The 11,109-nt window shown below is 39.4% G+C and overlaps 1 protein-coding gene across 3 annotated transcripts; it reads right to left on the bottom strand.

Annotated features, from left to right (window-relative positions):
• Window positions 1-296: 296 nt before the first annotated feature.
• LOC114566792 (beta-glucuronidase) lies at window positions 297-10,826 on the bottom strand. 3 transcript variants are annotated; one of them, XM_028595545.1, is made up of 10 exons: window positions 10,636-10,826; window positions 9,742-9,927; window positions 9,391-9,572; window positions 8,673-8,815; window positions 8,303-8,490; window positions 6,868-7,020; window positions 6,484-6,662; window positions 5,098-5,244; window positions 4,755-4,839; window positions 298-720 (listed from the first exon to the last, which is right to left on the bottom strand). In XM_028595545.1, exons 1-10 carry the CDS (start codon window positions 10,765-10,767, stop codon window positions 643-645), a joined length of 1,473 nt encoding a protein of 490 aa, XP_028451346.1. In that variant the 5' UTR covers window positions 10,768-10,826; the 3' UTR covers window positions 298-642. The 3 variants fall into 3 exon arrangements, with proteins under 3 accessions (XP_028451348.1, XP_028451346.1, XP_028451347.1); XM_028595546.1 differs by having other exon boundaries at window positions 9,742-9,923; window positions 10,636-10,671; XM_028595547.1 differs by lacking the exons at window positions 9,742-9,927; window positions 10,636-10,826 and adding an exon at window positions 9,685-9,735 and having other exon boundaries at window positions 297-720.
• Between the last annotated feature and the right edge of the window lie 283 nt (window positions 10,827-11,109).

Raw genomic sequence — 11,109 nt, 5'->3', positions numbered from 1 at the left:
AATCCAAAAAAAACATCACAAAAAGACAAAAAAAGTGCTAAAAAGGCTTTTAATATAATGTCTACAACATCTTGTAAGTAAGTATACTGTTATTTTAGCTACTGAATGTTTGAAAGAAATCTAAAGCAGAGTCTAAATAATCAGTATTTGTCCAGCTTTTTTTCTTAAAGTCTGATTGCAGTCATGCCACCATCAACAATCAACACGTCACTTATTTATTATTTCGAGTTTTGAGTGTTTTTGAGTGACTTAGAGAACCAGCAAAGACTGCAAAGTACATTTGCTCTACAAAACTGAATGCTTTGGGGAAAAAAAAAAAAAATACAGCTCGCATATTGAGTACATACAGTATTTTGTCTTTAATAGCTTGATTCATATCAAAATTGATTCTCTTGATTTTCACATTTAAAAATAAAACACTTCTGATTAGATTCAGCATTGCAATTCACATTAACAGTATAGTAGTATGAATTAATTAAATGTTCTAAACTGTATGTGCTTAACTATACTGCCTCCAGAAACTGACAGAATGTTACCAGCATTTTTTCCCATAAGGCATAGTGTTTACATGGGGTAAAGGCTGTCCTGAAATGCGTGCACCAACTGGCGGGTGTCAGAATGACAGTCTCCAAGTCCTCTCTTTCAGGACGAATGCTGCGGCTTTGGGCTGCCTTTCCCTGGTGAAAATACCCTTCTTGTTCCCCACCACACGGAAGATCCCTGCAGACACAAGAGGGATCAACAAGAACCGCGTCATGCACAGGACACAAAATCAAGGGAACCTTTGGAATTGTTATGGAACATAAGAAACCTGGTTACTAATATCCCTGTACACAACATTATGAGTGTCTCTGACTTGTGTTTATGTTTTACAGATGAACAACCTGCTGGTATCCTGTAATATTCTATATACTGTCCTATAGTATTGTCTACAACAGTCAATTGGTGGCACGGGAGCCACATACAGCACACCAAAGCTTTCCATCCAGCTCACAGAATATTAATCCTTAGAAACCCACCAGACCGCCGGCGATCTCGGCCCACTTTAATCGTTTTAGAGGCTGTAGTGGGCTCCATTTTAAAGCTAGAGTGAATTGGTATCTTATTAAACTGGCTGACCTAAGGCATTTTTTTCTTTTGTTTTTTTAAAACAAGTCCAGTCCCCACCATGTCTGTTTAGAAAGATTCTGGCCATTGAACAATTCTAGTTGATGATCCCTGTTCTGCAATATCCATAGAGAGAGGATGTCAGTGTGAATCTGTTGTAGGAAGGTCTGTGCTAGATTTATCAAGCCGCTAGCGCCCGTTTCCAGGCGTTGTTCGCAAAGACTGACTTAACCGATGCGGGCTATTTACAAACAGGGCGCACTTGGGTAAAATTGCAGATTGCCTGCCACATGAGCGAGAAGAGACAAGTTGCGCTTCCAATATGCGTTCGTGTGAGGGTCATGGGAAATTGGGAGTTCCAACCAAAAAGGTAGGAGGATATGCGTAAAGTGCGCCTAATTATACAGTATATTCCGCGTTTTTTACAAAGACTGCCAGTAAGAGCGCGCCTCTATTCTGCGGGGGAAATTGTCTGCCTCTTAAAAGCAGGTATAAACCAGGATGCACATTTTCCTATGTGTAAAAATGTACCTTATTCAATGGCAGCAGTGATCTGAGCAATGCGAAGGCATAGGCCAAGACGGCGAGCAGACAGGATTTATGCCATGAGAATCACTCTTTTCCAATTAAGCAAACCAGAAACCATCCAACGTTAGAGATTAAGCAGCCATGCAATAATTCAATTACTGAAAGGATTTTTTTATCTCCTCCACTTCTCTCCGTGTAGATGATAACGAGTTGATTTTATTTATTTTTTTCCGAGGGTGTGGATGTTCTGCCCTGTAATATGTTCAGGTTACTTCATGCATCAATTTCATCATCACAAAATTTAAGCCTGCGCTCTCTTTTTCCCGTAGGAAGATCCGTGATAGATATATGCGGGCCCATTCTTTGCTCTTTTAGAGGCGCGCTAATTACGCTAGAGGGCGGAATATGCGCTGATTGCCTGATGGGTGTCAGGTTTGATAAATACTACTAAAATGAGGAAGCATAGCCGAATGCTTATTAGCATATTACCAAACTTGCATAAACAGACGCAGCGTAAACTGTGCTAGTGTTGGTAAATCCACCCCAAAGTCTTTCAATCTCATTAACATAAACAAAATACTGAAGTTTAGAGATGTGGTTCAGTGTGTCATTCACTGCTGCTCACTGTTATATATGAACTGAGACTGGTGTTATAGATTTATATACAAGAACAATCACCTGAACTTATGTCCCATAGCTTATTACAAAAATCTGATCTAGAGCTTGTGGATCACCTCAAGACTAATGCTGCAACTGAGAATTATTTTTATTAATGATTTTTTTTCCTCTCAATTAAAATCAATGAAATATTCACATTTGAGAAGGTGGAACTGGTGAATGTTGACATTTATTCTTTAACAAGACTAGGTCAAAACCCTAGTGTATGGCTGGACCGTGTATGGTCAAAATGCTTAATTGTGGCCAAATTGTTACAGGGATGTCAGTGGTGAAGTCTATAATGTGAATATAGATATTAAATGTCCTTTTTTTGTAGTGCTGACCAAGTATTTTCATTGTAATCACGATATTTACATTATGTATTAACATGTACACATCGCAAAAGAATGTGAGTCTGGAATGCGATAAATATTTCATTTTATGTAGGAATAGTTTCGGTATTTTTCAACCTTGACCCTATTTTCGTATGCATTTGTGTCTAAGTGACTAATGTGAACAAAAATCTTTAAAATGAGTCCAGCATTGAGCAAGAACGCTGTAACCAGCAGCCGCGAACTGGGCTGCAATGTCCGTACGTCCACCAAAAGTGGTTGTTTTTTGTCACCGATAGGCTCAGATTGTTGTAGACTTTTATAAGTTAATTTCATCTACTTTGATGCCATTACCAGAACCCTCAATATAGTACAGTACTGTAGACAAAGACGGAAATAAATAGCAGAATTCAATCTGCATACTAACAGGAGCTGTGTATAAACTGGGAGAAATTACAGAAATTCTGGTTCTACAGGCTGTGATCTCCAGCTGCAGTACCTTGTACAGTCATAAAGTCGGCAAAGTTCCAGATGAGTTCAAGCCTAGAGATGAGATAAAAGACTAAATATGACACGTCCATGACATTCCTGTTGTTAAACACAGTTTGATCAGTTCTATGAGCATCAATTACAAATATAGGCTGTCATGATAACCCTTTTTGTAGAATAATTTATTAATTTATAATAACATAAAACAGATGTTCTTGTATGAGGCAAAATACAAACCATTATTCCCATTACACTAAAGTGAATGTTTTTGTTTTTGCCATTTTACATTTTATATTTATATATATATATATATATATATATATATATATATATATATATATATATATATATATATATATATATATATAGTTATATAGTACAGCCTTTTCTCTCTGTTGAGGTCAGGTAGAAGGTGCCAGATATATGAGGCCAGCACTAATACAATTAATGGATTTATGGCAGTTTTCTCACTTTTGGCCAAATCCACAGTTATTTGCCCTTACGTAAATAAATAGTGGCTACAGGTTGTCAGGGACTACAAACTAATCAGTACCTTTAAGTACTGAAGGATACTCCTCACAGCACAAAAATATGAGTCATTAGGTCAACAACATCTGAAGCTCAGCAGCATACCTTGACAATCTGACCATTAACCCCTTATTTTTCATCAGGCCTTATAAGAACATTCAATTGAGTGTCATGCTCTGACTTGGAGCACTGAGGTACTCAATTGTGCCCTTCTGTCCTGCAAATGTTTTTCCAAACGAGTGATCTTCACTCTACATAGTGTGAAGAATAATGTGATGATTATATGATCAGCATCTGTCATTAAAGACCCTAATAACACATTTGCCCTCAACTTCTAACTATGAGTGATGTGGTCCTACGTGAACTACCACTTTTATGCCAAAGTTTAACAGTTTGGGTTATTTCACATAAATATTTTGTTTTTTTGTCTGTGCTCTCCTCACTGGTTTGATATGGGCAGGCTTATGTGGGAAAGGGTGACATCACTTACCAATCAAGATTTATAGTCATAATGACCGATAACTTGACCGTTGTGGTGTTATGTCACCAGCACTGTCAATGAAATACATGATCAAACCATGCTCACACAGTCCTGATTATGTGGATTATGTTAGGGTTCATGCCCGACGAGGAGTCCATTAAGAATTAATGGACGACGGAGGAGGCCAGAACAGCACGGTTGCCTCCACTGAAGCTGGCAATGTTGCATTTGACATAGTTTAAGTATCTGACTTAAAATGTGAGTTGTTAGTATCTGACATGTTCTGCTTGTAGGTAGCTAACCTTTTTTGTCGTTAAATTACTTAAAAGAGTAACTAAGAACCAGATTGTAAAGCAGTGTTCTGCTGCTCTCTCGTGGTTGAAAGTTTGAGGTCAGCATCACTTGTAGCTGGACCCAACACGATGGTGATGTCACTGTGTACTGACACACCCTCACTGCAGCAAGTTGAGAAGCTAGCAAAAACTAAGTTTTTCAGGGAGTGTTTAAAACACTAATTACTACTAATGTGATAAATAATCAACATGACAAATTATCAATGTACTGTGCAGATTTTCACCTTAAAATGAATTATTAATTCTTTTGATATTGAAGTGAGTACTGTTAAAACTCACCCCTCTGTCACTGGCATAATCAGTTCTTGTGACAAAAGTGACAGGCCGGGTTGGATCCAGAGCTTTGGTATGTTTTATCAACGTCCTTAAGAAAAACAAAAAGTACACACACACACACACACACACAAACCATTTAAAGCTTTACACTGGTCCTGGTAGCCCAGTTCTTCTCTATCTATATTAAATAAAGCTTAAAATGCCCCAAAATACATCTTAAAACTTCAGAATTTTGAGGCAAAAGACATACTGGGGGATAGAAAAATAAGTGAATGATGATGTATGAATGAATATATGATCCTATTAGTGCTTCACATTTACAATAAACAAAATGACCACTACTCACTTGAAATAGAAGTCAGCAGGGGGCATCTCTGCAGCCGGCTCATTGGCTACAGACCACATGACCACAGAGGCATGGTTCTTGTCCCGACGTACGAGTTCGTCCATGACAGCTAGGTGATGGGTCAGGGAGGCATTTCCAAAACTGCGACTACATTAGCAAGGCACAAAAGACACATCACACACTGAGTTGACATTTTATGGAAAAACTAGACTAGACTAGCACACCAACTCTACCATTGTTTCAGGTTACTACATGTGTAGTCAACATGTGTATGAAAAAACTGGTAATTTTGAGATGATTTCTGCTAACCAGTCCCTAGCGTTGAGACAGTCAAGAAGCCTAGCTAACCTAAAAACCTCACTGGTTTTAAATGTGAAATAAAGCTGGATATCATCTGCATATAACTGGTAAACAATATTATATCTGTGTATGATCTGTCCCAAGAGCATCAAACATAAAGAGAATAGCAGGGGCCCCAGAATCGAGCCCTGCGGGACACCATAGGACAGTGGAGAGGAATCTGACACAAAATCTCCTGTACAGACAGTGAAGCTTCTGCCATTAAGATATGATGAAAAACAGCCCAGAGCAATGCCTGATATGCCCACCCAATCGTGTAACCTCTTAATCAGGATATGGTAATGATCTACTGTGTCTAATGTGGGGCTGAGGTACCAAGAAGTACCAACTCAGAACAATCACCCACATCAGAGGTCATTAAAATATCATTAGAAAGCCTCAGAAGTGCAGTAGAGTGTTGTTTCTGAAACCCTGATTAAAACTTATCATAAATATTGTGCCTCCCCAACACAGCAGTTAAACACAGAACCTTCTGTAAACAATGTCGACAAAAATGTGAGTTTAGATATAGGCCTGTAATTGTTAGGCAAAACAATAGCTAGGTTGGTTTTCTTTAATATGGGCTGGATGGAAGCATGCATAAAATAGGAAGGGACACATCCTGTCAACAAAGAGGAATTTACAGTCACTGAAACAGCAGGGCCAATATAGGGCTAGAAGATAGCTTAATTTTTTCTAATCAAATATCTAAAAAACCCAATAAGGAAATACTTTCTTTTCAATATGCTGTTGAGACTATGCATACTTATTCTGATGCATTTCCCTAGTTATTTTCCAAATGAAAGTCCAAATTTGGCACTTCTTAGAGAATCCTAACTTAGACAGGGGTGAGGTTTATATACAGTATATTTCGTTGCTCTAATTTAACAACAGTCAGGAGGTTTTCAAGACTAGTGGTAATGGACATCACACTCTCCTCTGTCTCTGTCCTCATACACTGTGACCAACAGTAAGATGTTCATGCTGTTGCCCACTCTGAAACCTCTAACACATAAAGATCACAGCGATGTGAGCAGTGACACGTACATGTCTGCGATGCCCACCCCCGGGCACTCATCTATCACCACAATGCCGTGGCGGTCACACATCTGCAGGATCTCCTCAGCATAGGGGTAGTGGCTGGTGCGGAATGAGTTGGCCCCCAACCACTTCAATAGGTTAAAGTCCTTGACAATCAGGGGCCAGTCGAAGCCTTTACCTCGAATCTACAGCACAAGGTAAACAGAGGAAGGGAGGAATGGATTATTCAACTTTTTCTACCAAATGTTCTGTCTGTTATCAGAATTGAATGTCCATGTGATTGATTTAGTCACATGGATGTTAGCTCATGTTACAACAGATATGTTGCCTCAAAGCTAAATGACATTGAGTCTTTTGCTAAAGGTCTTGCCTCCCTCTAGTGTTACTCACATCAGAGTCCTCATGTTTATTGACTCCATGGAAATAGAAGGGCTTGTTGTTGATGAGGAACTGTGTGCTGGTAACGTTGACTGTGCGGATGCCGACTGGTAGAGTATACACATCCTCATACGTGGATCTGCCATCGGTTGCCATTAAGCGAACCTAGATGTTAAAATGCAAATGTCAGAAACATCTCTTTTAGACATTGTAAAATAGAAGAAGTTGACCACTCTAACACAAGATAACACACACCTCAAAGCGGTGGAAAAAAATATCAGGTGAAAATGGATAATTAAAACTTTCAATATATTGTTAAATTCGGCCAGCAATGTTTTTTCCCCCTGTCCCATTTAGCTATTTTCTCTTTTATTTTTTGATGTATAGAATAATCATTACATTTTCAAGCAAGGGTGCAAAAACGGAGCACTTCATTTGATTTTATAGGCCAAATTAATGCGACAGCCTCCTGGTTTCTTATGCAAGGAGACAGCTGCGGTTCTCCAAAATTACATCCCATAAAGCATAACTCTAATGAACATGCAGAGCACTAACAGGTACAAGAAAGAGGAGACAGAAAGACTAGCTGCTTACCTACACAGTGTACGGTGGTAGAATTGGGTCATTTTACATCATTGTATTATTATTAACATATGCTATAACTTTAGCTTAAGCTTGAACACAAGTTGGATGATGTAAACACGTGATCTTCCGAGAGGTAAATATGCTGTTGAGTGCATCAAACAACATTTACACTACAACTGTAACTAATTAAAAGATAAGTAAGTAAGTACGTAAGTAAAATTTATTTATACAGCGCTTTTCACAGACAGGGTCACATAGTGCTTTACAACGTGCATAGACGATAAAACATAAAAATAAAAATAGTCTAGGAATAGAATAAAGTACAAATACAATAGATAAAATTATCAATAAATAAAAGACATAGGTTACCCAAAAGCTAGCCTAAACAAGTGAGTCTTCACTTGTCCCTTAAAACAGTCCACATTCTCAGTAAACCTAATGCTGGTTGGCAGAGCATTCCAGAGTCTGGGTGCCATAACGGCAAAGGCTCTATCCCAACATGTCTTCAGACGAGTGTGTGGCGTGGATAGCAGATTTTGGTTGATAAACCTGAGAGACAGGGAGGGGGTGTGTAGGTGAATTATATTGGCAAGATAAGCAGGGGCCTGACCATGTAGAGCCCTATAGGTTATGGTGAGAAGCCAGTGAAGGGAGCAGAGTAGAGGGGTGATATGGGCGCCTGTTAGGGATAGGGATAGGGATTTGTCAAATGTCACCCCAAGGTTCATTAGAGAAGAATAAAGATGATTCTTTCTCAAGCCAACTGCCTTATTACTCTCACAAATCTTGTGGCAATGCTCATGGGACCATGGCACCTGAAAGTCCCTTTGGCATGTACCTGTATGTAAACATGTTGTCATACCTCCATAGAGTAAAGGTAAGCTGGATTCTCATGCATCAAGTACGGCCACCACAGATTGACATCTACTACTATGAGCACTCCAGATGGCCCGCTGGAGGAAGCCACACAGCGGGCATTTTTGTCCATCAAAGTGACATTCAGGGTGGCTGTGGCAGCACCTTGGACTGACACCTTGTAGTTGACTAGACCTGAAACAAAGGGAAAACAACACTCACACAGTGTCACCTAACTACTATTTGGTAGTTTACAAAAGTCCCATGTAGCTTTATCGAGGAGTTTACTCCCTTACAAATACTTTAGTGCTAAAAAAATTATGATTTTAAATTGACTGAATTAGTAGTTTTTTTTGTAAGCCCATGTATTCATTTACCAGTGTTATCCAAGAAGTCAGTCACCACAGTGATGTCATCCACATAAGCCTTAGGAGTAGTATACAGCAACACAGAACGATGTATGCCAGCATAGTTGAAGAAATCAAAGTAGGTGTTTTGCACAAAATAACCATCAGGATACCTGTTGAGCAATTACAATTTTGTCATTTTTTGAATAGTCAATGATGGGTACACATTTTATTTGTATTTCTATGACACTAAGAATTGAAGTGTCACTGCTAAGTGTCATCTGTATTTTCTTTTAAGATAATTTTTTGGGGCTTCTCCCTTTATTATAGTGACAGTGGATAAACATGAAAGGGGGAGAGAGATGGGGATGACATGCAGCAAAGGGCTGCAGGTCGGATTCGAACCCAGGCCACTGCAGGACTCAGCCAACATGGGGTGAACGCTCTTACTGGGTAAGCTTGAGGGCGCCCACATGTCAGCTGTATTGTAAGGAAAAAAAACTTTGAGTTTTAAGCAGAACATAACAAAATCTTTTGGCAGTTTAGCAATAATGATATCACCATTCTAACCCAGCGCAATGTACACCAATGTTGAAATCTGTAACTGGGTGAAAAAACTAAGAATTAACTGTAATTTATTAAAAAAAAACTGCAAAATACATCAAGAAACTGAAGTGATCACACAAATGAATGTAGGCATTCGTTTTACAAGTCAGTGTTTTAATTAAAATAAGAAAGAAGAGGTTACTGTGTGCGGTCGTCCATGTGCTGGATATTTCCTGGAGGAAGAGTGTCCAGAGTCAGAGTGTTGTTGACAGCGATGGTGATCCTACATGGCTGAGTTGGGTCCTTGCGGATTAAACTGCCTATCTCAGCCTCAAAAGGAAGATGGCCACCGTTATGCTCCGTCACTTTCACCCCGTTCACCCACTGCAAAGGGTAAAGACAATGAATCCAAGTATAGCGTAATCACATAATTACAAGAGGTGGAGATAAAGGTTTGGTGTCATATTTTAAAACTGCACTAAGTGAAGCAGATTACTTTTATTTCTCCAACTCTGACTGGAGGGGATTGGGAAGGCATATATGTGATACTCACCACTACTGAATAATAGTGAGCACTTCCCACTCTGAGAACAACTCTTGTTCCTTCATCGGCGATCCAGCGGGCAGGCACCACCACCTCTCGCTCATACCACACCCAGCCAATGAAATCTCTCAGCGTGGGGTCCTGGGTGATGTCATTGTAGCTGGCAGGAACTGGCATGTCAATCACTGGGCCCGTCTAGGCAAAATAAAACTTTGGATCAGTGGAACAGTGGATCTGCTGAGTTTACAGTAAAAGGAATAATCAGCACTAATAATACCACCATGTTAATAATAGGGAGTTCATAATTTGACTTAATCTTCAGTTTTTTTCTTCCGTCTCAATGGTTGGATCCCAAACTGGGGATCAGGACCCCACAAGATGAATCTGAGGGGTCGTTTTGCCAGACCTTCCTCCACAGCGCTGCGGTGGAGGGTCGGGTCTGGCTAGTCCACACAGCATTCCGGGATGGGAGAAAAACGTGCTCTGATATATATATATATATATATATATATATATATATATATATATATATATATATATATATATATATATATATATATATATATATATATCATAAAAAGACTTTTATATCTTGTTGAAAACACAACAATGCCAAAGGCGTTAATTTGCATTTTTTACATTTAGTAGAAGAATAGTTTTCTTATGAGACTTTTGATAGGGACACTTATATTAAATGACATTTTCACACTTAAGATCTCCAAAACTCCAAAAATAGATAAATCTGACATACATTTATATTTTTAAGAAAAAATTAATGTTAGGCTACTCGTCTCATCTTTAACTTTGTAATATATCACTGTCAGTGGTTATGAGGAAAAAACACAAAAAAAACTATAGCTGCTTTATTTCGTCAGAGCTGCGGTTAGCTACTGTCCTGCTCACCTCTGCCAGGCGACTTTTGTACCAAGCCTTGTCGAAGCCCTGGTTACTGTTTGGGGACTTGTCAGCCCTGAAGTCCCACCGCCCGTTCAGCTCCTTCACCTCTCTGGAGGAAGACTCCCGGGGGAAGAGCATGCCGGTGTCCAGCAGACATACCGCTTCAAACACAGCAAAGAAGCACAAAACACGAAACGCACCGAGCCTTGCAGGTATGACCATCCTGAGCCAAAGATTCAGTATCTGCCTGAACAAACCTTCTCTCCGCGATTTTATTTTTTCTGTACAATTGCCACCAATCCTTAAATAGGGTTCAGTTCACATGTTAACAGACACAGTTAAAGATTCAGCAGAGAGACACATTAAAAGGCCGTGTCCTTACACCACCTCCACCAAACACCCTGCCAGGCATGCTGGGGTCTGAGCAAGCACCAGCATGTACACTTGCCACCCATTTTTAATTGGGTTCAGTGCACACAT

The sequence above is a fragment of the Perca flavescens genome, chromosome 13 (assembly GCF_004354835.1).
Source record: "Perca flavescens isolate YP-PL-M2 chromosome 13, PFLA_1.0, whole genome shotgun sequence".
NCBI classification, from domain to species: domain Eukaryota; kingdom Metazoa; phylum Chordata; class Actinopteri; order Perciformes; family Percidae; genus Perca; species Perca flavescens.
This window is presented reverse-complemented; position numbering and strand designations above follow the sequence as displayed.